Below are 27,939 nucleotides of genomic sequence, written 5' to 3'. Positions count from 1 at the left end.
CACACATTCAGCTCACACATTTTCCATTTTACAGCCTTCAAGTCCCCACAGCACTCAGAGAATTGTCTTCAGATGTGAATCTGTAAATGGACATTAGTAGAAACTGCACATACGGTCGTTTCATTTCTGCTTTTAGATTGCCTGGAAAAGGCTGTCACTGTTTCCTTGATGCGTCTGAGTGTTGAGGAGAGAAAAAAAAGACACACTTTTCTAGAGAATCTGAAAGATCTTTGTGTCTATCTCCACTTGTCTCAGTACCTGTAAATGCTGTTTGTGAGGTAGACGGTTGATTTCACTCCAGTTGTGAACAGCCATGGATGCAAAGCATTCAGCACTTTGTATTCAAATTTTATTTTTGACTGCAGATTGCCGACCACACAAACACCATCATCTTTGAAATCTGAGTCATGAGTACTGGCAAGCAGCACTTTTGTTTTTTTCTCTGAAGGGTATCATCCTCGATGGTGTGTTCTCGATGGGAAAAAAACAGATTCCCTACCATGAGTAATATGTGTATTTCAATATATATATTTTGTGCAATAACTGATAACTATGTGTAAGCTGTTCCTGCTGTTCTGACTGTTAACGATACGTATTACTGATATTTCTACACAGGAGTAAGTCATTATTTCCTCTTCGTTTCTTCGATGATAAAGTAGAAACAAGGATTGTGTTTCATTTGGCTCTCGCACTGTTAAAACCAGACTGTTTGTGACGAACCAGGGTGACACGAACAAAACACAGAGGAAGTAGATCAGCGTTAAAGTTCTGCACGGGGACACGTGTGTCGGATGTTAAGTTTGTCTTGAGCGTGGTTAGTGTTTGGCCACAGGATGTTATGTACTTAGAGCTTAAAAGGTCTAAAAGTGTCACTTCAGGTTCTCAGCCAGCTTTGCACTCTTATCTTAACAAGCCAAGGAGGAGTCGAGGGAAGAGGGAGTCACTAAAGCCATTTTGATGTCTTTTGGTAACAGCAACACTGACAATAACATTGATAAACGCTCTGTAGTGTTCACAGTTTTCATGGCTGTCATGTCATTTGTGTAAATATCAGATACCACGTCTGTAAGCCAAGGTCATAGGAAATATGAAGCAACAACGCCCCCAAGAGGACACTGGGTAGAAATGCACATGGTGCAGGATTAACAGGGTAACCACTGGACGCCCACTAAACTGCAATAACACAATATAGACAACAGCACATGTGAATGCAATAATTAGCCAAATAACGAATTATTTCATGTATTTTAATATGTTGTCAAAGTGCATCATAGAGTACTCATATAGCAGATATATAATCTCTCTTTTTCTACACAGCCAAGATTTACAATACATTAAAACACTGGCAGAGTAGCCGGTGGGTCAGCTTGTGTAAACACGTAGTGATGACACACCGGATCAGCTCATTATTGTCTGTTCCAGCGATGAGGTGTTTGTTCACTTGAGAATAAATGAAAAAAAATTAATGTACTGTCGTTTTTTTCTTTTTCTATATTAGTGCAAAAATGTTTCCACAAAATGTATCTTACAAACCAGCAAGAAAGACGCAGGAAATGTCTGCGGGGGAGGGCGTGACACGAGGCCATAGAGGACATTTCGAACAACAGGGAAAAATATGATAACAAAAACACCATTTGTAATATTACTGGCCAATCAGAGTGCTGTATTTTGTGCCTGCTGTATCTTCTTCTATGCTACCCGTCAATCAATAAACGGAAAGTGTATTAAGCCATCATGTGCCTTCTGTTTTTGCTTGTAAAAAGAGCAGAAAATAGCTCACAATTATTAGTGTGATTTACAGACGGTACAGTTTAAAATACAATTAAAGTTAAGGCTTCCTTTTGGTCCCAACATAAGAGTGAAAAAGCCAGTGTCATTGACTTCATTTGTCCTGGGAAGCTGATGAAACACAGTGCAATCCACGCTGTGCTCCTGAGGTGACTTAAAGGCCAGTTGTTGCAGCAGATGGACCTCCTGTAGTCTGTGTTGACTCGGGAGAGCCGGTTGCCTCGGGGCCAGCAGAGGCCTGTTTGTCCAACACTGACTCAATGTGGCTGAGCAGAGAGGAGAAAAACTGGGGCACTCCTTCATAGCCTGACAATGAGAAGAGTCTATGAGTACATCACTGTGTCTGTGTGTGTGTCTGTGTGTGTCTGTGCAGGTGCAGTACCTGGGAAGATGTTGATGTCGATGACGGTGAGGGTGTTTGTGTGTATGTTGATGATGACATCCACGCCGAACAGGGCCATGCCAAGCTGAAGTCTGAGCTCTCTGACCAGGGCGGCCATGGCTTCAGAGCTGGGAGGAGGCAGGCATGGCATCTGCTCGTCCAGCTTAGAGGACAGGAGGACACATTATTGGGGTGGATCTCAGCCCAGAGAGGTGCCAAATGGGTTGGGGCTGACTGGTGGAGCTACTGTTAAGCCATATGTGCAACCTAAATGACACCACTGAGCAGTTTTGCAGATATATTAGGAGTAGGATATTAAAACTGAGAAAATCGATCCAAAACAGTATTGCTTTACTCCTGACTTCATCTGACAGAATTTAGAAAATATGATGCCACATGTCATACTTACTGCTGTGAGATCAGAGTTTGACTCTGGCTTGGACACCTGATGGCTGTTGAAGAAAATGGTCTTCCTGTCTGGAGGCAGAGATAAATTACAGTATGAGTGGATACAGGGAACACATAGAGCAAAGACAAAACAAGGTAGCATAACATAGGGCAAAGCAAGTCACAGCAGGACATGACATGTCAGGACAGGACAGGAAAGGATACAATGAGATAAGAAGGGGAAAAAAAGGAAAGGACAACAGAGGAGAGGACAGAAACGGAAGGGAAGGGAAGGAAAAAAGACAGAGAAGGAAAGGACAAGGGTAAAGGGGTGAAGGAGATGACAAGGCAGGAAAGGAAAGGTAAGAAAAGGAAAGGACAACAGAGTAGACGAGAGGAAAGGGAGGGAAAGAAAGAACAGACAAGAAAGTAAAGGGGAAAAGTAAATGATAAGGCAGGAAAGGACAAGGGAAGGAAAATTAAGGAAAGGAAAGGACAAGACAGAAAAGGGAAGGAAAGGAATAGACAAGACAGGGAAGGAAAGGAAAGGAAAGGAAAGGAAAGGAAAGGGAAGGAAAGGACAAGAAAGGAAAGGAGATGGCAGGAACAGAGAAGACAGGACAGGACAGGAAATCATAAGTTAAGAAAGGAAAAGGACAACAAAGTAGAGGAGTAGAGGACAGAAAAGGAAGGGAAGGATAGGGTGACAAGAAAGGGAAAGTAAAGCAAGAAAAGGACAAGAAAGGAAATGTCAAGGGTAAAATGGTGAAGGAAATGACTATGTAGAAAAGGGAAGGAAAGGAAATGACAAGGTAGGAAAGGAAAGGGAAGGTAAGAAAAGGAAAGGACAACAGAGTAGAGGACAGGAAAGGGAAGGGAAATAAAGAAAGGACAAGACAGGAAATGGGGAAAGTAAACAATAAGGCAGGAAGTGAAAGGAAAGGAAAGGAAAGGAAAGGAAAGGAAAGCACAAGACAGAAAGGGGTGAGAAATGACAGTAAAGGACGAGGAAGAAAAGGGATTGAAAACAAAAGGACAACAAGATAAAGATAAGGAAAGGAAAAGATGGCAGGAAAATTGAGGAATGGAACCGCCAAGACAAGCAATGAAAGGAAAAAAGTAAAGGACAAGGAAAGGAAAGAAAAAAGAAGAGAAGACAGGAAAGGGAAAGGAGAGGACAAGATAGGAAACAGAAGGAAAACAAAGTAAAGGACATGACAGAAAAGGAAGGAAAGGGCAAGACGGGAAAGGGAAGGAAACGAACTGACATAAATAATAACAACATAAATATCTATATATCTGTAAGTCTGTTGCAGACTGACCACAGGGACCGGAGGGGAAGTTCTTGAGTGACGGCCTCTCTACGCAGTAGTGTCTGTCTCCCACCACAAACATCTTGTGCAGAACAGCCCCGTGGTTGACGAAGCTCTGGAGCACACAGGGAGGACGGATTTTGGCTAGACTCCCCGCACTGAAAATCAAAGACATCTGCAACACACACAGATATCACACAGACATTAGGACAAACAGAGAGCAAATAAATAACAGTTATGAACATACAAACAAGACTGCACTGGTACAATGTTCGTGTAAACCACTCACCTCATGGGAAAGGGAGCCGTGTGCCACTCTGGTTTTACAAACTGGGGTCAAGAGAGCAAAGGAGAAAGTGTTTATGGGTTCTGTGATACTTGACGAGGGCAGAGTCTCTGCAGAAAAATACACCCCACACACTTCTAGTGGATCATAAGTGATGACTGAGAGGGTTTATTTCTGTATGTCTATACATTGTTTGTCTAGTGTTAAACCCCCCACCCGAAAAAGCCCAGTCTGCACTGATTGGTCAGCATTTCCAAGTCTTCAGTATCTGCACTCTCAGCGTCTCTGCAACATCACTACAGCTAAATACGATCCGAAATCCAGGAGAAATGAACAACGTCAGCATCCAAGAGGACATGTTTCCCTGACGTTAGCATTTAGCTACGTTTAGCAGTGTACTTGCAGCCAGGGAATGACTGTAATGGAGTATAGCTGCGCTGCCTACCATGAAAAATCAGCAATAAAAGCTTCTAAACACATCTGGACTTGCTCCAGTAGGAATATGAGCCGAAATCTGGGAGAATTAATAACACTGGCAATCAAAGAGCATATAAAGAAATAAGTTACAAACTGATGTCAGCTTGTTTTGAGAATATGGTGGTCCCCTTCAAAGTTAATTTAAATGCTCTCAACTTATGAAATTGAAAATATAAGAATGAAATACGTAAGGCAGTGAAAGTGAACTGACTGAGAGGAAAGCTTAGGCCCTGGGTCATCACAGCCTGTTGAATAGATGACAGGTCACTGACACTGTGGATCTCGAGGTAAGGAGGACTGCAGATGCGCCAGTCTGTTGAACAGAATATAAGAAGGGTGGGTGTTTATATCTATTAACAGCAGTATACTACAACATACACTGTGAGGCTGCAGTTCACCTTGGAGTGAATTGTGCAGCTTGCTCATGATCCGATAAGAGGCAAAGCGGTCTAAGAGTTGAGTCATGGCAGGCAGGGGGTCCAGGAGAACTGTACTGGGATGAGCCGACACATAGCTCTGTAATTTAAAGCACAGATGGAGAAATCCTCTCACTTCAAGTAACTGCTCATTGACAAGCAGCTGCATGATAAAATTGAATATTCCTCTTGGGACAGATGCAAAAAGGAGGTCCGTTTACAACGCAGTCTTACCTGGAAGTTGGCAAGGAGCTGTTGCGATTGGCTGTCGTGCTCAGCCTCCACAATGACATCAGACAGCTTGTGAACGATGACGTCGAAGGGTCCCTGGGGCCCCAGTGGCTGCGTGAGGTCGATCTGACGGAGGAAAAAATACTATCGAACTGCCAAGAGGCACTACTGAACTACAGTACCACTATCCATCCATCCATCCATCCATCCATCCATCCATCCATTTTCATCCGCTTATCCGAGGCCGGGTCGCGGGGGCAGCAGGCCGAGCAAAGCACCCCAGACGTCCCCCTCCCCAACAACGCTTTCCAGCTCCTCCTGGGGGACCCAAGGTGGTCCCAGGCCAGATGAGATATGTAATCCCTCCAGTGTGCTCTGGGTCTGCCCCGGGGCCTCCTACCAGTGGGACGTGCCTGAAACACCTCCAGCGGGAGGCACCCAGGAGGATCCTGATCAGATGCCCGAACTACCTCAACTGACCCCTTTCAATGCGAAGGAGCAGCGGCTCTACTCCGAGCTCCCTCCAGGACAGTATCACTATACTATTTATATTCATTCATTTGTTTTCCGTGACCATTTATCCTGTTAGGGGTTGCTGAGGGGCTGGAGCCTGTCCCAGGTGACACTGGTTGAGAGGCGGGGTACACCCTGGACAGGTTGACAGACCTATCACAGGGCTGACACATAGAGACAGTCACATTCACATCTACGGACAATTTAGAGTCACCAATTAACCTGCTCGTCTTAGGACTGCAGGAAGCTGGAGTACCTGGAGAAAACCCACGCTGACATGGGGAGAACATGCAAACTCCACACAGAAAGGCTCCCCCACCCCAGGATTCGAATCAGGACCTTCTTGCTGTGAGGCAACAATGCGAACCACTGTACCACCGTGCCGCCCCACTTTTAATATTGCTCATCTTTAATTTGAGAGACTTGAAACGGGAAACCGATGTAGAAATGATCAACTATCACAAACATTGAACATATGAACCAACTCTTGTTTAGAGTCAGATTATACTCTGTATCACTTTTGACTCTCGTGTTTCATTCGCATCTGTCATTACAGACCAGTCACTGCAGGAAAAGCAGGTGTAACTACTAAGAGAGATGAGAGCCCTTTTCAACAGAGGAGCCCTGTCAAAGGCATAACAAAAGGTAGTGCAGCAATTAATCTTATTAGTTACACATATGCTTAATGAGTCACAGTTTCCTCTGGAAGCTAGGTCTATTGTATATCATGATACGGTACATAACATGAAAGATTTCAGCGTGAAGTACTTGGAATTTTTATGCAATAATAATTTAAAGATCCTGTTTATGCTAGCTATCATACTTGAATAGTGTGTTTCTAATTTCAGTTTAGCTCACCACAGACACATTAAGCCACTGCTCTAAATAATGCCAAACATTTGTGACATGATGATTTATGTCCTAGCACACTTTCCTCTTTAATTAAAATAACGGTTTGTATTTGTACACCACCATAACACACATGGCTGCAGTTTTCACTGCTCTTTATATAGTAGCAGGTTTCTGTGAACTGTGAACCCAGGCTCAGACAATATTAAATGTGGTTTAGAGACTGACTGAGACGACTCAACTTCTCTGCAATTACCTAATTTGTTTATTGTAATTTGACCATTTTGATATGTGTGCTAGCTTCTTGTGACATGTGGGCAAAGGTGAAGTCATTACTGTTGTGTGTAAACATCTATCGTGCTCTTGTTCAGATATTCACATGCGGTGAAATGTCTGAGAAGCTACAATCAGGCAGACATTGTTCACGGCTTTTGCTGCAAACAGATTGTAGGCGTGGGCTGCAGGTGGCAGTGACATGGATTAGTAAAGTTGCTGACATGTGCGCATGACACATGTGTGTGTGTGGGTGGACAGGGTTCCCAAACTGCTCTCGCATACCTCTGGAATAAAATTCTATACGTGTATGTGTGTGAAGGTGTTACAACATCTATGCAAGGAAAACGAAGCATAAAGACAGACATCAATCTATCTTCATTTGTACACGGACATAAACATTATGCAAAGATGAGCACATTCACACAACACACACACAAACAACAGCCTCACACTTACACATTGCCTTTCTTCATCCCTTCATTTTAAACTGTTAAGATTATATGATTTCATGTATATGTTTAAACTCCTACCTCCACCACTTCCACTCCATGGCCCCTGCAGAGAAAAAGATGGTGATAATGTTTATGTTTTAACAGTGATGATAACACATGGAGTCTTCTGACGTCAAACAGGGTTGTTAATGAATAAAGCTTCTCATGCAGTGTGGACAGATTTTCATTGCTGGTGATAAAGAGTTGCACAATTATGTACACTTGATTATAGTGAGGGCGTTATGACGACAGTTTCTTTAAGATAAAATGAAATGATTATTTTTCAATGGGACCCTCTTTACTATCTATCCAGGGGCCCCATAGGAGAGCCCGAATGAGCTCTAAATGAATCTCAAAAAGTCAAACGCCGGCTCCAACTTACGCACAGAAGTCTGCAAAGGCGTCCAGGTTCATCCTCCTGCGCTTCTTATCGCTGAGCCAGAAGCCAACCCTGCGGCCCGACATTTGTCTGTGTGTCCGGGGGCCACCAGCAGCCAAGTGACAGCAGGCACACTCAGGGATGTCAGGGTCGCAGCCTCGCTCCTCTCCATTCAACCCTCCCCTCCTGATATTCCTGCTGCTTCCTGCTGGTGTCTTTCACTAAAAGACTCGAAGCTTCTCCAGATTCACAACTTTCGCCCACAGGTGGAAAAGGGAGACAGAGAGAGAGACAGAGACAGAGACAGAGAGAGAGAGAGAGAGAGGGAGCCAGTCTAACTGGTAAAGTCACTTGACTTCCTTATTGCTGCCATCCAATAATAAGAGAGGCCAGTGGTGGAGCTGCACCGCACTCACATATAAATGAAAGAGAAAGTAAAAAATATTGCAGGGAAGTAACTCCATTATCCTGTTTATCGTTCAGCTCAGACATGCTGTTTCCTATTAACTGACAAAGGAAAAGAGAATAGTTTAGGAAGATATAAAGATATATTAAAGTGTTGCGAAGTTCATCTGAGGTCACGAGGAGGAAAAAATGTCGCGCGGTTCAAACGCAGGTTTCGACCGACACATCACCATATTTTCACCGGAGGGCCGCCTCTACCAAGTCGGTAAGGCACACGCTTTGTCCGGGGTTTTAGAGCTGGATCATGATTATAGGCTACCTCCTAATACACAAGAGAAATCTGCTACCACTACCAGCTGATACTTTGGATTATTAATACAAATTGTGTGTGAATGCAAGATTATTATCATGTAGCTGCAGTGGTTAGCCTGTCCAGTGGAGTGCAGCTATAGAGTCAAAACTTGCACCCAAGTTTACTCATTTTAATGTTATTTTTTAAATACACTGACATTTTAAAGTAAAATTCAACTCTCAACTGGATATGAATCCACAGGTTATAGAATCGATACTCAACTGGCCCACAACAGGGTGCCAGGTGGCCCAGCAACCATTTTCTAATCCCATGCACCCACCCAGGGTGAGGTCACGGGGCAGCAGGCTAAGTAAAACACAACAGACCAGTGATGTCAGCTGGCTCACCAAAGGGTCCAATCTGACCCACTGGATGACTTCGCACACCTCATATTGATGCACTTGTAAAAGGTGTCAGGTCATCTGACCTGGGGCTCCTGGCTGTCCCACGCTTCAGATTTCAGCTCAGGGGTGATGGTGCCTTTGCTGTGTCTGCCCTCAAATTGTGGAACAGCATCCCCCTCTCACTCAGATCTAGATCTGCCCCCTCCATTAACTTGTTTAAGTCCAGGCTCCTTCTACTTTTATTCATTAGCGTTTGAGTCCCCCAGATGTGGTCTTCCCTGATGAATGCCAGTGTGTGTTGTGTTTCTTAATGTGTGAGCTGTGTACCTGACAGTTATGTTGCCTTTTATGTATGTGTTTTTAGCATTTTATTCCTTTTGTACAGCACTTTGGTCAATGTGACCAGAACACAGCTCTCTGAAATAACAATGAATACTGTCTGTGGTCAGATTTAGAGATATTGAACATTGTGCTAAATATGTTCAACCAGCAGCTTCAGTACAAAAGACTTCTATCATGAAACAATATGGCAGGGGATGACCTCACCTGCTGCTTCAGTAGCTTCCACTTTAGTGAAAAATTATGAAAAAATGCACATGAAATGAAAGTGAGGGGTGGACTGACTGAATGTGGAAAACCCGAGACATACTGTTGAATTTGCACATATTTTTCATAGGATATCGCGGGCACTAAAAAAAGGGAAACTCTGAAGGGGTTGCTATTTATAGGTTAGTGAGTAATGGTTTTTACTGGAGATCAAACTGGGCTATATATGGCCCCAGAACTAAACTAAGTTTGACACCCCTGCTCTAGATGTCCCTCTGCCCAGCAAAGCTTTCCAGCTCCTCCTGAAGGTTCTTGAGGCGTTCCCAGGTCAGACGAGATATATAACCCCTCCACTGGGTCATGTGTCTGCCCCTGGGCCTCCTAACAGTTGGACGTGCCTGGGATTTCTAATTCACACTAGCAATAAATTAATTCACACAGGAATTTTTCATACTTTTACTGTGAATAAGATAGTGACCCTCCCCCAGGAGAGGTACAAGCTAAGCCTCCAGTGTCTTTAAATCCTCAAGTGTCTTTAAATCCTAGAAATGCCCCAATGTACCCCTGACCTGTGTAGGGCTCCTGCAACTGGCTCCTAGCCTCCTGTTATCTTGCAAAAGTGGCCCCCTGGGCAAAGCAAGTTTGTTAAATCCTGTTATGTTCAATATTTGTGGTGTAAATAGCTCTCAAACTGCTGGGATGCTTTGTTCCTCAGATGTATCTTCATAATACTGATGTGTTTGATGAAGGAGCAAACATGCAGTTCTCCATGGATGAACAGGATATCAGATCCTGCGCTCTTATATTAAAATACTATTCTGTTTGTTTATTTTCTGTCTCATATGCTGTGCTGCAGAGTATGCCTTCAAAGCCATCTCCCAGAGCGGGCTGACGTCTGTGGGGATCCGGGGGTCAGACAGCGTTGTGGTGGTCACACAAAAGAAAATACCTGTAAGATATCAAACACAATCACTCACTCAGATGATGATGATCTGAGTTCAAGCGAAACACTGAAGCCTCACAGGAGTCCTGACTCCAGCTCTTTGCTGACTTGACACTGAACAAACGCCAGCTCTCACATTACCAAGCTAAAGACTACTTTATTTTCCTTTTACAAGAGCACAAGATAAAACTGTATTTGGTCCATCCTCTGTCAATTTAAAGGTCTAATTATCATAATCAGAGATAGATAAGTCTGAGTAATTCATATCCGTGTAAATGCAGCGCTGATTTGTCCACACGCACAGTCATACACTGAAGTGTGTCGGCACAGTTTCACTTTATAGGTTGGATGTGACACTCTTTCCTTTTCCTGACTGCAGGACAAGCTGCTGGACTCTACTACTGTGACCAACATGTTCAAATTGACCCCTCGCATTGGCTGTGTGATGACTGGGCACGGCGGTAGGTATTCATCAACACGCACACAACATATCTTTGACCAGGTAACTGTGAGACTTTGATATAACGACCATGAACAAATGTGACCAGGATAAAGATGACGTTTGTTTTATTTCACATCAGAAAGCCTGGCATTTTTGTGTCCTTAAATGAGGACGAGAAACAACTGGTATTTAAGGCATTACAATCTGTTATCATTCTTGTGTAACCGTCAACTTTCTCCTGTCTTGTGCAGCGGATAGTCGCTCCCAAGTTCACCGGGCGCGAGTGGAAGCAGGAGAATGGAAGTATAAGTTTGGCTATGACATCACAGCGGACGTGTTGTGTCGCAGGTTGGCGGATATCTCCCAGGTCTACACACAAAACGCTGAAATGAGGCCTCTAGGCTGCTGTAAGTGAGGGTCATGATTTCTGCCTCTTGGTGTTCATTAGTTTGTTTATACTGCTCTTCATCAACAACTCATTCTTTCTTTTTCTTGTCTTTTTTAAAAATTTGTGAGCATACAATGTCTCACACACACAGGATGGGACATATCTGCTGCTACTGTACCAGTTTTCTGCTGCGTATTTGCATTATTATCTGACCTGGCCTTGATAGTGGCTGCTCAGGACATTGTTCCCTTGTCTTTGGTTTCATTTCCGTCTTATTACATGGCTTCTTTATTCCCTTTTAAGCAACTAAAAATGCCACTGAAGTGTAACAGCTTGCAAGGGATCATTAAAAAATGTCTGAATACAGTTGGGGACATCTTCTTCATAATGGTGTAAAGGTCTTGCTCTCTCCGTCTCTCATCCTCCTCTGCTCTCGTCAGGTATGATCATGGCGGCCATAGACCCCCAGCAGGGTCCTGTCCTGTTTAAATGTGACCCCGCAGGTTACTACTGCGGCTTCAGAGCCACAGCGGTCGGTGCCAAACAGACAGAGGCCAACAGCTACCTGGAGAAGAAACTGAAGAAGAAGCCTGATCTGACCCACGACAGGACAGTACAGGTAGAGTGAAACTGAGACTTCCATTCACTGAAAGTAACATTTAGAGAGGCTTCTGTGTGTTTAGACTTACCAGCACACTCATTTAACTTTCTTTCTTTACAGATGGCTATCACATGTCTGTCCTCTGTGCTGTCCTTGGATTTCAAGGCCACTGAGCTGGAGATTGGCGTGGTCACTAAGGAAAAACCTAAGTTCAGGTAACTTCACTCAGACCTACTGTAAATTTACTTAAGACTAGACAATATTCGCCTTATTGACTGTCAGTCGGTTAATAAGATGAGATTCACCAATGGCTGATGTTGTCCTGTTGTGTCACATCAATTTTGTGGAAGCTAAAAAGCAGGACTCAGTACTAACAGGGTCCCATAATCCTGGGGACAATAATTAACATGTTTGGGATCTTTTCACAGCAACATAAAATGATATTAGAGACAAAATTATGATATATATAGTAAAAAGGTTTTTGAAGCATTTAGGTCATGTTTTCTTTTAAAAGAAGATATTTTAGATGTGAACAGTCATATTAAAAGTTGTTTCGTAAATTTGTTTGATTAATTTAAGTGAGCATTTAAAGAGGCTGACTGATGCCTTAAAAACAGTTCAGTTATTTATTTTATAATGAAGACTCCAATCCTTGGCACAAATGGGAGAATTAACATCAACAAAAATTTTAAGTTTTAAGTTTTGGTGTTTGGATCCCAAAAATGCAGAGACAGAGTCAAGGACAGTTCTTGGGGTGTTTATTGAAAGAATAATGCCTCAAAGAAAAAAGGCAAGAGGCTGGAGGTGGTGGCTGAGGGCTGACTGGCGTTGCAGGTGAGGTGGCAAATTGACCAAGAGATCCACAGAGGCTGAGCGCCAGAAAAACAGTAACACTGGAGACTGCAGGCAAGGCACACTGGAATACTATACACAGGGAGAAAACTCAGGTCAGTCCAAACTCTAGATAACGTAAACTCAAGTCACAAAAAGCTCTGGTGAACAAGGGAATCACCGACTGCAACGGGATAATCTGGCACAGGAGTGGTGTCTTGACCAGGCTTTTATGGCAGGAGTGATTACTGATGAGCACCAGATGTGCATCGTAGTGAAGGCCCTGCTCAGCCAGCCACACCCTCAGCTGCCCACACACTGCCGGGGAGAAAAAACAGAAAGGATGGGAAAAAGAAAACACAAAACAACCCCAAACACAAAACCAAACATCAAAACAAACATCACCATGACATATTTTTTTGCTATTGTATCAAATCGTTTGGAGTTGTGTGATGAATTCACACTGAAGATGGTGGATGTCGTGACTGAAACCAAACCAAGTCGCTGCCACTGGCAAATTACTTTTCATTTTTATTTTAGTCCTGTGAAGTAGGGCTTTTTTGAGTTATTAGCGCACATCTGTTACCTCCTTACCCTCTGTGTTATTCCTCTTTCCTCTGGTTTTTATTCCCATTTTCACTTTTCTTCCCTCATCACCTCCTCTCTCTGTCCTGTAGGCTGCTGACGGAGGAGGAGATCGAAGCCCACCTGGTTGCCATAGCAGAACGGGAGTAAAGGTGCCCTCACAAACTTCCGACTACTTCATTCTCAGTGCGCTTGATTTAACCCAAGTCAACAGTCTGAAGGCAAAAGTACACACCTGTGTGTCCAGGATGATAAAACATACACCTGAGGAAGAAGCTCTGTTATAAAGAACTGATGTAGGTTGGATTAGGCTTTATTTTTTAAATTTCAGTATACACAAGTAAAGCAATGATTAAATTCTGGCACATTAAACCATATTTAGCAACACGTTCCACCTCTCTAACATCATATTTCCATGTGTGAGATACAGAAGTTTATGGATTCTACTAATTTTGTATGACTGTTTACAGAATGTTTTCCATACAACTTATTTGTTTGTAACAGCAGCCTCATTGTCATTTCCACACTTTTGTAAAGTTGCAAGAAACATCCATCAAAGTCATTGTCAGCCCCTCTAACACAACTGTTATAATAAAATAGAATAGAAAAGATGACTGCTTCTGGTTTGCTTTAAATTAATAACAGGGTGTCTACAGGTCCTTAAAAGGTCATTAAATAGTCTTGAATTTGAATTTGTGAGTTCGTAACTGCTATGAACATTTTATGTAATTTCATTTATGCATTTTTAAATTTCTTTTTGTGAAAATGAGTGAAGCCTTTCTGTGTAAAAGTCCACATTTCTAATCTTACAAATCTTTAAAAACCTTTAATGCTGTCATTTTACTTCATCCTTGCACTTACCTGTTGGCAAAATGTAAATTTAACTGTCTGATACCTGTAGACACTCTGTGAAAAGTGCATTGACTCTCATCACTAGAATGGACAGATGGTTTGCATTTCTCTCCCAAATTTTGCCGTATATCCAGATCTAACAACATTGCCCTTGTTGAACAGCAGATGGCGTCAGTGAGGTGTTAAAGTTGCCTGAGGTTGCCCAGTAGAAGGTCAGTTGACAGAGGTAGAGGGCAAGGACAGGTCTGAATCCACAACATCTTTTGAAAAACGATTTTGTGGATTTGGAAATGAGTCGAGTCACTGATATTCACACAGGGATAAATATGATATACTCTTGTAGGAGGTGATGTATCACAAATGCTGCGAATTGAGTTACCAGCGGAGTACATCAAGCTGCTTAAAAAACAGGGTTATGTTTAGTCACTCTTTACAAGTGTAAAGATGGACACTACATGGTGTTAGCATTACTAGGTAATGTTACATTCATGTCAATATGTCCATCTGTTGTTGCTTGTTGGGCTTGAGTTTGCCATGGTATGCATATTTTTTCAGCATGCAGTACCTTTGGGGTTCATCTGGAGAATATTCTGGACAGTATTTGTCATTGCTTTGGATTGTTGCAATAATAATAAGCATGCATTTGCATAAAGCAAGCATATGTGTCCACTACCATGTTTATAAGAATATTAAAACCTGAAAAATATCCCTTTAAGGTACATTTAGAACAGATAAAAAGTTTGTGATTAATTTACGATTAATCACGATTAAATATTGTAATCCATTGACAGCCCTAATATGTATTTTACAATTTAGATGCTGGCCCCCCAAAGCTGTTAATCATCCATCCTCTCCACTGTACTGCAGGTTCTCTTACGGTACTTTATGACACCACTAGATGGCAGTGTTGTTTCAGCCTCTTAGTCCTCTCACAGCAGAATTCAGTACTTCTCTGTGTACTTTTCTATTTGAGGAAACCTATTTCGACTCCTGTAAACAATTACACTTCCGAGTCTTCGGAGATCTGCGTGTTTGTGTTTGTGTCAGACAGCCAATCAGCCAATCCTGGCAAGACGTCTTCTTACGTATGCTTCCGTACGTGTGTGCGAGTGTGTTTCCGGCACTGAGTTTCCAACACAGTGACCCACCAATCTGTGGATACGGATCACTGTCCTGTTCGATTACTGAGTGTCACTAGCAATCTGAATGTAGATGCATTTCTGGACACACACACACACAGTCACATTTAAACAGGAATCAGACAGCGACAGAGAGCAGGAGTGTGTTTTTACTTTATTAAAAACAGAAGTTAACACATTGAAGGAAAATGCTATAGATTTTCAGAATTTGATCACTTTTACAGGGTTGACATCAAAAATAAACTCTATTACACATACACAAAATTATTCCAATATTATCTATTCAACACTGATAAGACTTTTTTCCATTCTTACTTACCTGAAGGCATTTGGTGAGGGATTACGGTATATGAATAAGAGTTATTATACAGATTTTCTGTGTATTTGTAATAATGAAGGTAGATCTGAAAATGACAAGAGTTGTTTTTAAGTGTGGGTTCCAAGTTCCAGATAGGTTATAATGGTATGACTGGCAGGCTGAATTATATTTTTATCTTATTATTAAGGTAAGAATAATATTGTAGGTCATTAACAAAGAAGCATGAATTCGCAATAGCTGCCTCTAAGTTATTTTTATTTGTACAAAGTGCCTTACAAATTAAAAAAAAATCTTTGACTAATCAGGCAAATGTAAGGGGGACAAAGGAATTAACTTGTAAGAACAATAGACGATTAAAAACCATAATGGAAAATGTAAAAGCAGTGGGTGAATTTGAACTAAAATAGAGCAGTGCAAGACTTTAGTGCAATGTCAAGAGTGTAACTCACCAGTTAAGAATAAAAATACTTCTAAAAATTTGAAGGAGAAATTATCGGAAAGCCTTTCGCCTAAGATACGTTTTCAAAAGTGATTTAAAAGAAGATGCATAGCAAGCTGAAGTTCCTCAGACAGGTTGTTTCACAGCTGAGGAGCCCTAACAGCAAACACTCCATCACCATTTTAAACCTGTGGCAGTAACAGTCAGCAGGTTCCTGCCTGAGGATCACAGGTTGCACGCTGTTTGGTACGGGGACAGCAGTTCAGATATATATTCTGGGGCCAGGCCATGATGGACTTTAAAAGTAACAAGTAAAATCTTAACATGAGTCCGTAAACAAATGGGCAGCCAGTGTTAAGGTCATGAACATCGGAGTAGTGTGTTCTCTTTTATTGATTTTTGTTAGAAGTCTTGCTGCTGCATTTTGCACAGTTTGGAGTCTATAAACGGATTTCTGATTTATACCTGAGTTTGTGTCATTGAACTTATTTGTCTTTCATGCATTCACACACACAGAATCTCACAAACACTCATAAGTCCAGTAATGCCTCCATATGTCAACTGGTTTATGAGTTATAAAAGGCTATGTGGAAAAATAATGTGTGTGAATGTATGTGTATTTGTGTGTGTCTTTCTATTAAGTTTTGTCATAAAAACAAACACACACTTGACCTCCATGCCAAATTTCAGTCTCCCAGGGCAAAAACTGTGGCCACCAAAGAGTGGGAAATTTTTGTGGATCAACCAGTAAATATGATTAATCTGTCACATCTACTCACTTCTGTGAGCGGAGGGATAGTTAAATAGCGGATACTCAGTTTGTTTGCAGACACAATTAGGATTTAAGCTGAGAGGCTTGTATCGTTGATTCTCAGCGAGAGCAGCAAAAAGCCTCGCTAGTCTCCTTAAAGCTACAACTGCAAGATGCTCCTCAGTTACACTGATAGGCCTCTTAACTTAATTCTTCTCTGTGACTACATTACCTCACAGGTGAGAGCGTTTCATGGGTGAAGTGTTGAGATAAATCACTGCATGTACAGTATATGTGTTTTCAGGATACTGGTAAATATAAAATGCCTTAAAAGGTCTTTTAAATACAAAGAGATCTGGAAAGAATGTTGGTGTTCTGACAGGTGATTCAAAGCTGTACACGTCTCACATTTGTCTCTTCCTCCTCATGTCTGGCACCTCATGCACATGGTAACCTGGGAAAACACAAAAAAAGAAAACCACAGTTAGGACCAGCAGGCATCCATTTTGCATAAATGCTGAAGAAAAAGAAACAATCAGAATCAAAGTGACGTCCAGACAGTTCAAACTGTTCATGCACACCACAGCAATAATGCAACATGTCAAAGTTTTATGCACTGCATGTTGTCATTTCCAGTTAGATTATTCACACAAGTCATGTAAGTCTTTGGGGTGTGCTCCAGTGCAACTTTTTAGCCAAGACACAGGTGATGCAACAGTTGCCCGTGGTTGCCACTAGTCTTTGACGTCCTTTGGTGTGTCTGAGCCTTTAAACAATACACTTTTGGGAAGAACTTAAACAGTCTTACGCAAACATTGCCACATTTATCATTTAAAATAACTGACTTAAGCCTCTTGGCCTCAGTGGAAACAGACGAACAAAGAAGACGAAGCATCATCAACTTTCAAGTTCATATGGCGTTCACATGTTAGCAAACAGTTACTGAGCAACATTATCATTCATCTGGAGTTTCTGTCCACCGGGTGCTTGTAAGTAAGACTCTTTGGCTGCTAAATGTTCCACTATCTTCACCAGCTAGTCACTAGCAGTTATTAACTCTTTTTTTAAGCCTACTGGCCGAAAACAACAATTTGAGCGGAGAGAGTAAATCAAACAAGTTATGGGTCAGACAGCTGAATAATGAGCTGAAACTCACTGTAAAGCTTCGTAAAGCTGCAGCTTCAGGTGATAATTCTCTTTAGGGTCACTATGAGTGACCCCTTTCACATAGTCACGTTGTTTTCACATTATCATTTAATAAATTTTCATTGTAGCAGTTCATATTTTCTCACTCTTGGCATTGTGGTAGTTACAGCTTTACACCTACTATGAATGACACGACAGTCTTTCCAAATACTAGTGTAGGGCTTTAATTTAGTGTGACCCAGAGTCCAGCTTAATGTCTTGGGGGACACTTAGCTCCTTACTTTAATTTGTTTTCTTTCCTTATTATCAAAATCTTGTCAGTAATAAACTGTTTTCAGTACTTTATGTCTCCACGCTGGCGATAGCTGTTGCTGGAGGCATCGTGTTTTCAGGTCTGTCCCGTTCTTCTGAACACGATATCTCAAGAACGCCTCAAGGAAATCTCTTTAAACGTGGCACAAATGTCCACTTGGGCTCAGTGATGAACTAATTAGACTTTGGTGTTTATAGGTCAAAGGTCAATGTCACTGTGACCTCTTCCGTCTCATTCTTGTGAATGCAATATCTCAAGAACACTTCAAGGGATTTCTTTCAGATTTGGCACAAATGTTCACAAAGATTGAAGGTGTTCAAAGGTCAAAGTCAATGGGACCTTGTATCTGTCTCATTTTTGTTAATGTGATATCTTAAGACCACCTTGAGATAATTACTCCAACTTTGGCACAAACGTCCACTTGGACTCATAAATGAACTGATTAGAATTTGTTGGTTGAAAGGTGGCCATAACTCAAGAATTCAAATATAATCATGACAAAATTTCAGCCAAATGTCTAATAGGATATGATAATGAGGTGATGACACTTCCAAAAGGTTTAAGGTCAGCTTCAATGTGGCATCATAATGTTCTGCAAAAACACTTATCTGGACATTATTCAACGTCATATCTGAGGAGCAAAGAGGGAGACATTTGAGAAAAGAATTGGTTACTCTACTCGAGTGTCCACCTTGAAACTGTGCTGATTTTATAGATCGTTTGTGCTGCTGAGGGGGAAGATGTGTGTTAAGCATCCATGTTTTCACAGACATGGATGCACTTTTTTCCCTCCACACCTCACATCCCTTACCTCCATCTTCCTGCTGTGCTTTTCTTCCCACCCTCCCTCTACCTTAGCCACCTTCCTATTTCTGCTCCTCTACCTGCTCTCGCCTCACGTCGACCACTACCCCCACCTATTCACCTCCTCCTCGTCCAAAGTCCTCAGACTCCTACTCCTCCACACCACATTCTCCTTCCTCTCCATCCACCATCACCCCCTTCCTTCCTCCGTCCCCTGATATGAAATGTTGACCCTGTGGCTGGTGTCTCCTGGTACTGGGACTGCCTGCCAAGCTGAATGGACCCAGGGCATCGGGTAGCCAGGCTGTGTGTGTGTGTGTGTGTGTGTGTGTGTGTGTGTGTGTGTGTGTGTGTGTGTGTTGGGTCACGGCGTGGGGATTAGGTGTGTGTGAGTGATTGAGGGTGACAGCGGCCCTAGCATTAGGGGCCCTGTGGCAGATTTCGTAGGCCTGTTTTAGACACACTAAGCTGGATTTACCAGCAGCAGTGTGTCAGCAGTGATGCAGCCCGCCTGGACCTCCTACAGAACACACACAGACACAGACACACAAATACACACGCGCACAAGCACACACACACATAGAGCCACGTCACCTCTGACCCCACCTATCTACCTGCAACCAGTCTGACGTCCCATCGTCCATTTCTCGCTGTGTGTTTCTTCCCTTACTGGTAACGGTTCAAAATGTCTTCCTGCTGTAATGTTTCTAATTTCCTTCAGTTTGTTTCGATCTCTTCACACTACAGTAAACATGCTGAGGAACAATGGACTCTGTGGTGCACGCAGACCACTGTAGCATGCTCCAAGCATCACCCCTCACCGCGACCCCAAAACAAACATTAGGGCCCGGTCAGTGAAACTTTGCCGATTTCTTAAAAGAATAACTACAAACAGTGGATTCCCTTATCAGCATCAAAGTTAATCAGAGCGCAGCTTGCTTTGGCGACATTGTGGTGCAAAAGCCTGGTGATACGGCACAGTCAGATGTGATCATGGTCGAATAGATGGCATAACTGTGTGTTAGTGAGCTAAGAAGCTCACAATGTTCTGAAACTAATATGTAAAATAATTTCTCTCTGCCTGTCTGTGGTGTGACTTTCTGGCCCTGAAAGATCCAGTGTGTAGGATTTAGGGGTAAATATGGTCAGAAATGTAATATATTATAATAAATATGTTTTCTTTAGTGTATAATCACCTGAAATTAAGAATCATTGTGTTTTTGTTACCTTAAAATGAGCAGTTTATATCTACATAGGGAGCAGGTCCTCATCTATTGAGATCACCATGTTTCTACAGTACCCCAAAATGGACAAAGCAAACACTGGCTCTGGATAGAGCCATTTGCGTTTTCATGACAGCCACCATGGTTAGCAGCCCCTCCATGGTTAGAGCATCGGAAAACACACTTTTTTTTTACGTGAAAATACTTTATTCAGTGTTTCCATGTTTAAATCAACAGGTCTGTTTGTTCTGGAGAGGAAAAGACCTCTGCAGATAATTTGGCTTGCGGTAAAAACCTCCTGAAAGTCTGGAGCCAGTTACACAACACACCTTAAGTTTTCTTCATAAGCATGACACCTAAGACTTAATTTTTCCTAAACTGAGGGACTTACTAAAGGGTGTTGCAAAGAATGCCCTTAGTTAAGTAAAAATGTTATGGCATTTACTGCATTGAAAGAGATTTTACAGTGGTAAAATATGACAGTTTCCACTGCTTGCCCTCAAGCTTGTGACACCTAAAGTCTTTTGTGCAATGGTTTAACTAATTTAAAGGGAGACCTTAAGTATAAGACCAAGATAAGAAGAACATCTGAAATACTTAAGAGAACATTTTAAAGAAATCTGAAGAAAAGATGTGTTTTGTGCAACCGATTTTATTTTAAGATGCTTTAACGTGGACTTTAAGGAGAATCTTAACTTAAAGTCAGTGGCTGGCCCCTGGATCTCGAGTTATCAGAGGAAAAAGAAGAGTGCATATTAACAAGTGCTGGGCTAGCTCCTGTCTCCTATGAGCCAAGGAGCATCAGAGAAACACTGTTTTGTAATGTGAAACTGCTTTATTCAGTGTTTTTACCACTTTAAATCACTGTGTCAATTTGTTTTGGAGAGGAGGGGACCTCTGCGGATAATTCAGCTCACTGTAAAAACTTCTGAACATCTGAAATAATCTGAATCTGACATAAGGTGAGCACACATGAAGTTATCAGAAAAAATAGGTGAGAGCACATTAGAAGATGCTAGCGGCCTGTCTCCAGTGAGCCAAACAGGGTCGGAGAAACATTTTTAATGTGAAACTACTTTATTCAGTATTTTTACTTGTTTTATTCACGTGATCCATTTGTTTTGGAGAGGAAGAGACCTCTGTGGAAAATTCGTCTCCCGGTAGAAACCTCCCGAACGTCTGGATCTTAAGTTATCACATATCTGCAGGTGCTAGCAGTCCATCTCCAATGAGCCGAACAGGGTCGGAGAAACACTGATTTATAACATGAAACTTCTTTATTCACTATGTTTACTGGTTTTATACACCTGGTCCATTTGTTTTGGAGAGGAAGAGACCTCTGTGGATAAAAGCCTCAAGAAACAAAGAAATAATTCTGACCGGAAGAAGTTTCAGCTGGTTGCAGTCTTTACTGCTAGATGCCACTAAATCCCCCGACATGCTACACACTGTTCATGTAAAGGAAACTTGAGGGCGAACAATCCAGACAACACATGCAGCTAAATGTAAAGGTGAGATGGTGTAGAGGTGTTTGAGCCTCTCTTAAAATTTTAAATGACATTTTTCTGCATCTGTTCATCCTCAGCTTCTCTACAGTGAAGTTGCATGTTTGGTGTACATGTGTGGTCACTTCGTATGTGTTAACGCAGGGGGTATGTGAGGCCACTGTGGCCCCACTTGTCAGCACACACATGTGCCGATGCATGATCGTGTGTTTCTTTGTGCACACCTTTGTCTGTGTGTGTTTGTGCGCACACTGGTGTGTATGCACACTCCCAGATCTCTGTTACAGCCTGTCCATTGTGAAGGAGAGTGTTGAGCAAGATCCTGACCCACCGGCGGGTACTAATCAGACGCATTCCTCAGGATTAAACGGCCAATTAACAATAAGAGAGCCATTGTGGCCCTGTCTCCTTGTGCGTCACAGTTAAAAGGTTTTGTGTGTGTACGTGTCGCACTGAGCGCGTGTGTGACTCTGTTTGTGTGTGCGCGGGCATGTGCTCTTGTGTGTGTTTCAAAAAGCACTCTTTGTGATTTTTCTACAAGCATGTTGCACTTGTGTGTTGCACTACTCAGGTTTTAAATGAACATGCACGCTATAGCCCCATTAAAAAAACAGATTACATATAAATTGTGTACATTTTAAACACACTCATGCTGTGGGTAGAGTGAGAGATGGTGCATTAAAGGTCCTGCATGCCAAATAGTGGCTGCAAGTCACAAGATGTGTATGTGTGCGTGTGTTTGACATAGTGTTCCTAATGATGCAAGTTAATCCAGGGTTTGTTCAGGCACCAGCAGCAAGTCCACCTGGCCTTTACATTTACATTTAATGCAAACAATATAATGGACAATATTTTATTCTGTCCATTTGTGTGCTGCTGTGCATGCAGTGTGTATGTGCATTAAGTGTATCTTCCATAACCATTCTTCTGTGTGTGTGTGTGTGTGTGTGCGTGTGTGTAGGGTGGGTATATGCATCAGTGTGGCACGTGTCGGAGTGTGGCAGAGGATTAGTGAGGCTCAGGGCCTGTTGCTCCACTTCCATGATTACTACTGCTGTCTACTGCCATATGGGGTGGTGGGGGTGCAGGTGGAGGCGGGTGGTGGTGGGGGTGGGGGTAGGGGTTGCAAGCTACTGTACCACGCTACACACACACACATACACACACACACACACACTTAAACTCACCCCACCCACCTCGAACCCACACCAATAATGTCCCCCTCCGCACCAGCACACACATGCTCCCAGAACACATGCCCAGAGGGGGTTTACACACACACACACACACACGCACACACACACACACACACACACACACACAGTCCTTCATAAGGCAGTGCATATGAAACCACGCATGAATGCATATTCGAAGAGCTTTGTTTTAACAAGTTGAAGACTCTGTGTGTGTGTGTGTGTGTGTGTGTGTGAGATATCTTGTTCATACACCTGATCGCCCAAAAGCGAAATAAATTATTTTCAAGATGGTGCATCACCTAAGTCTGTACAATGTAAAAAAAAAGTTCTACAAAATAAAATAAAAATAAAGAAAAATAAAAATTAATAATAATAATGATAAATAAAATAAATTAAATCTTTGTAAGTTTTGAAATAAAATTCAAAAAATAAAATAAAATTTAAAAAAGTAACCAACTTAACTGCAATACAATTTGAATTATTGAATTAAATATATTTAAGGAAATTTAATCAATATTTCTCTTTTCTTTTTTTGGTGGTGTTTTGACTGGACTTACAATTTGTCATTATGAATTATCAGTGAATAATAATTTGACTGTAGAGACAAGTCACCTGATAAGTTACCAGTTAACGCTTAAAGAATACGCACTGCTGCCATTAAAAATGGTCATGGAGCTGTGTTTTACTAGCCTACAGTAAATAATTGTTGCAAGCTTTTTCATAGAGGTAATTTGAACAGAAACATCTGATGCACTCCCAGTGTTAGAATAAAACATTCACCGTAATAACAGCCTGGATTCACAAATACAACTGACACTGCTCATTTGATCTAATTAGAAGTGTATGAGTATGAGGGCATGAACAGGTGTTAACTTGCTAAAACCCCAGACAGTGGTTAAGGAGGGGGCTAAATGATGACAGAGGACACACACACACACACACACCACCTGCCGCTGTCTGCAGTGGATTAGAGATCTGTCTCCTCTCAGAAGACAGCAGGACACACACATCCACGCCGCAGGGGGTCCACTGTCTGAAATTGATCAAGATGCTGAGGCCAGACATTATTTACAGATGAACTCATGGTCACAGACACGACGCGTGCACCAAAGACTGCTGTGAAATATATCTAATAACAGAAGAAAATGTCACCTGAACTGAAGTTTGAACAACCACATAGTTCTCAGCTGGTTAACACACCTCAGTCGTGGAAATAACGTCTCACTACAGGCTGTTGCTACAGTCAATTAGTCATCCTCCTGGGAGCCATGTTACCCTGACTGAGCATCGGCCTTCAATGGATGGTACCAGCCACTGTTTGTGTGGCCTGTTGGCTTAACAGTCACAAAGCTGCATGTTCCTGCTGCAATTCTTTTCTTTACTCTGAGCTGAAGCCGAAAATGCATATAAAAATAATCTACAAATAAGTTAATAGATGAATGAAGGGAGAGACTGGAATGGGTGTGAGATTTTTCCCTTAAATCTAAATTGTGTGAAAGCATAACTGGGGAAAAATACTACACATGATATATATTTACAAATCTAGAACCATAAATGAGCAAAAAGCTTTGGTACGGTTATTACAACATACTTCATGCAGTGGCAGAACTTCCTGTAGATCAGAAGTCTTCAACATTTTTCAGACCAAGGCTTATTGAGTTGCACTTGAGATAATTCTCTGAATATTTTTGGGTCATCTCTTGTTTGCGGTTGCCTGTAGCTGCTAAGTCAGCAGCAGTTGTCGCATGGCTATGTGCATTAGCCTCACCCTCCACACTCTCACGGGTGGTTTCTGAGGAAGACGGTGTATCAGAGATTCGTGCTCGAAAAGTTACAAAAATTATGGCTCGTACGAATGATTTACGCTCAGAATAAAAATACAACTAATTGGCCAATATGTTTCAGTATGTAACCAGTTTACCTCGTAGTTATGAAAAGGTGCCGCACAGTGATTTAATGCTAGCCAGCTAACATAACTGCGCAAGGTTTCATGGGTAACGTTTAGCCTGTCATTATTATTGTGCATTGTAAATGAAATGTGTTTTGAGCCTACAACGTAGCCTGACGTGCACCTCCCCAAAAATGTAGCCTAACTACACGTCATGGGGACGCACACCTCCTGTCTATTTTTGTAAGCTGAAACCCTCAGTGGAAACAAAGCTTTTATTTACTTTAATTTCACAGATAAACAATAAATTGTGAAAACAATAAAGCCTCCATAAAATAGCATTTTAAGTCTTGTGTGTGTTTTATCCTGACTTCATATGAGCAGAGGAAATCTCTGCTTGTTGCTAGGGTAATTTATACAATGTAAAATGCCATAGGCTTGTGCTAATAACGTTAGCATGTTGCATTTGTTTGCAAAACATGTTTAGTATAAGAAAGTTGTTTTGTCGGTGAACCTTGTGAGTTGTAATGGAGCCAAATTATGTACTGTTATCTTTATTAAATGTTACTGTTGTCCCTGGTTTTATATGAGTAGAGGAAAAGTCTGCTAGCTGCTAGGCTAATTTGTACAATGTAAAATGCCATAGGCTTGTGCTAAAAACATTAGCATGTTGCATTTGTGGGGAAAATGTGTCCAGATAAAGACAAGTGCTTGTCTGTGAATGCTGCGAGTTATAGTGAAGCTGATTTGTGTACTTGTGTTTGAAGTTGTTGCTATTAAGCCATGTTTAACGTGTGTTTAATGTGTGTTTAATGTGTGTTTTTATGCGTGTTTTATGTGTGTTTTGGGTGTGTTAAGAATCAACTAAACTTTACAGCACTTAACAGAAACCTCCGCCGCCAACTAGTGTTTAGGAGGTGTAACTGCAGAGTGACACAGACCGCACAAGTATAAATGCTCACAATGGCATATAAACCCTGCTTAACTCTGTGGACCCCCTTTAGTGGTCAGGGACCACCTGTTGAAGACCCAGGCGATAGATTAAAATCTCCAACTCCCTCTTTTTTAACATTCAAAGAAATTGAACATAAGGGAAATGTTGTGTGGAGAGAGCATTCGAGTAAGGGAATATAAAAAGGCAAAAGCCATTTGGGGCACAGTACAAAAGTAGAACATTTTTAATTGTTTGTTTCATATTTTCATTGATTGTAAGTTGTTTATTTGTGCTGATTGAGATATAACTACAAAAGATAACAATTATTATTTTAGGTAATATTTTAGGTTTGTTATGTGCACTACACTATTAATGATCAACACTGAGCAACATAAACTTAACTTATATAATTAAGCTTTTGCTGGTAGTGCTAGTAAACAAACACTCACATAACCCTGTAGGTTATATATATATACTTAATAGAGAAGGTAGACTTGTACACTTATGTAGTTCATCATTATATAAGCGTCCGCAGCCTGAGTTTATCTTTAGCTTAGACCCATGACAGACTGCTGACAAGTCTTACTATATGGACACAGACACACGCATGCTCACATACACTTATACAAACACTAATGGCATGTAATGTCAGTCTAACAGCAGGGACATTTAATGTAACCTGCATGGGACCTTCATCATCTCATATGGCCCATTGTGTTAGATGGAAGAGGAGTGCTGTGCAGAGAGACACATGGTCTGGCCTGGACTCATGCAGAGTAATCCTCACATCACTTTAATGAGGAGTTGACACACGGTGACCTCGATACACACACACAAGCACACACACACACATACACACAGACATTTTTTTAACCATATGAGCATAAAGACAGTTGCAGTAATGTGATACATATCCATTTAAAACCAAAATCAAACTGATTTCAAAAGCAAAAATGCAGCATATCAATTGTTATAAATCTAAAACAGCAAAACCAAGAAAAATTTCAAAGCAAGACCCTCAGAAACTCAGACTCAGTCTGTTCCAACGCTCCTCCCATACCCCCCTTCCCCATCTGCCTCTCCCTCTCTCTTCTTCCACCTATCTCTGCCCTGTTTGATCATCACGCACCCGTTCACTTCCTTCCTTCCTTCCTTCCACCCCACCCCATCCGTAACTTTCCACCCAGTTTCCTCCAGTAACCATGTTCACCTCCACCAGTGCCTCACAGCGACCACATGCTTTCCTCCTGCTCTGCCTCTCCATCACACCCACACACACACACACCCACACACACTTCACTGTGGCCCTCTCTGTTAGCTCCACTCCTTCCCGTCCCATAATGCCCAGTTACCTTATCAATAGTGATCGATCCAGCCACAGAACCAAAGGTCCTGCTTTCTGTCCCTGTGCAGCGAGAGCTCGGTTCTCTCCATCCACCCTTCCTCTGTCAATCTGGCCACAAACCCCTCTTTCCTCCCTTTATCCCGAGGTAAGATACTTACTTTTCAGATAAAGCATATTATGATAAATCGGCTGAACTCTGTGCGTGTGTGTGTGTGTATGTGTGTGTGTGTGTGTGTGTGAGTGTGTAACTGTCACACACACACACACACACACACACACACCATAAGCACACAGTGTGCACACACGTACAAAAATACAGTGTGTGTGTATCGAACAACATGATGTCAGAGGTACTTAACAGCTGGAAAAGTGTTAGTGTGTTTATATAATGCATGTGTGCATGTGTGCGTGTGTGATTTTGGGTCTTTTGGGACGTGTTCTGTGGTTTATGTCGTTAATCATTCAATAATGGAGACACAAATATGATTAGGAGTCTTTCCTCTTTTCATGTTTTCATCATGGGCATCATCATAAACAGCAGATTGGAATAAAAAATGCATACACAACAAAGGCTGCTTTGTCAGGGAGGATTCTGGGAAAATTTGGTTTCATTACTCTCAGTTTTCTCAGGGAAAAAAAACGAGGCCTGTACAGTAGTTTTTGTTCATAAAAAGGGTCCAGAAAGCTTCATCAGAATGATGACTGTAGTGAAGTCTGAGTCAAACTTCATTTAATTTGAAATCCTTTTTCATTTTGATCCATCTGAGTGTTTCTACAATAGATTCAATAGTAAAACAAGCTGCTGAAACATTCAGTATATACGCAGGTAGCTATGCATATGCACTGACCACACGGACGAG

General features: G+C 41.8%; 2 protein-coding genes and 1 long non-coding RNA gene across 3 annotated transcripts; 1 reads left to right on the top strand and 2 right to left on the bottom strand.

The window, feature by feature from the left end:
• Positions 1-1,941: 1,941 nt before the first annotated feature.
• On the bottom strand, positions 1,942-8,080 carry LOC126405488 (inositol-tetrakisphosphate 1-kinase-like). Its single transcript, XM_050069247.1, has 10 exons — positions 7,792-8,080; positions 7,449-7,473; positions 5,284-5,406; positions 5,032-5,149; positions 4,845-4,946; positions 4,160-4,200; positions 3,880-4,045; positions 2,580-2,647; positions 2,171-2,333; positions 1,942-2,094 (listed from the first exon to the last, which is right to left on the bottom strand). The coding sequence occupies exons 1-10, from the start codon at positions 7,872-7,874 to the stop codon at positions 1,943-1,945; spliced, it is 1,041 nt and encodes a 346-aa protein (XP_049925204.1). The 5' UTR covers positions 7,875-8,080; the 3' UTR covers position 1,942.
• A 157-nt stretch (positions 8,081-8,237) lies between these two features.
• On the top strand, positions 8,238-13,836 carry psma6l (proteasome 20S subunit alpha 6, like). Its single transcript, XM_050069291.1, has 7 exons — positions 8,238-8,458; positions 10,292-10,386; positions 10,758-10,839; positions 11,072-11,227; positions 11,649-11,827; positions 11,930-12,024; positions 13,318-13,836. The coding sequence occupies exons 1-7, from the start codon at positions 8,383-8,385 to the stop codon at positions 13,373-13,375; spliced, it is 741 nt and encodes a 246-aa protein (XP_049925248.1). The 5' UTR covers positions 8,238-8,382; the 3' UTR covers positions 13,376-13,836.
• Positions 13,837-15,353: 1,517 nt separating this feature from the next.
• LOC126405552 (uncharacterized) lies at positions 15,354-27,193 on the bottom strand. Its single transcript, XR_007571585.1, has 2 exons — positions 27,087-27,193; positions 15,354-17,179 (listed from the first exon to the last, which is right to left on the bottom strand). It is a non-coding gene; the product is annotated as an uncharacterized LOC126405552 (long non-coding RNA).
• Between the last annotated feature and the right edge of the window lie 746 nt (positions 27,194-27,939).

This window comes from Epinephelus moara, chromosome 2 (genome assembly GCF_006386435.1).
Source record: "Epinephelus moara isolate mb chromosome 2, YSFRI_EMoa_1.0, whole genome shotgun sequence".
NCBI classification, from domain to species: Eukaryota; Metazoa; Chordata; class Actinopteri; order Perciformes; family Serranidae; genus Epinephelus; species Epinephelus moara.
This window is presented reverse-complemented; position numbering and strand designations above follow the sequence as displayed.

Excerpts from the sequence above, each read along its gene's own strand:
- psma6l (XM_050069291.1), top strand. The coding sequence starts at position 8,383 with ATGTCGCGCGGTTCAAACGCAGGTTTCGACCGACACATCACCATATTT. Across the intron at positions 8,459-10,291 it reads GGGCCGCCTCTACCAAGTCG|AGTATGCCTTCAAAGCCATC; the intron begins GTAAGGCACACG and ends GCTGTGCTGCAG. Across the intron at positions 12,025-13,317 it reads AAGGAAAAACCTAAGTTCAG|GCTGCTGACGGAGGAGGAGA; the intron begins GTAACTTCACTC and ends TCTGTCCTGTAG.
- LOC126405488 (XM_050069247.1), bottom strand. The coding sequence starts at position 7,874 with ATGTCGGGCCGCAGGGTTGGCTTCTGGCTCAGCGATAAGAAGCGCAGG. Across the intron at positions 7,474-7,791 it reads GCCTTTGCAGACTTCTGTGC|GGGCCATGGAGTGGAAGTGG; the intron begins GTAAGTTGGAGC and ends TTTTCTCTGCAG. Across the intron at positions 2,648-3,879 it reads CTTCCCCTCCGGTCCCTGTG|ACAGGAAGACCATTTTCTTC; the intron begins GTCAGTCTGCAA and ends CTCTGCCTCCAG.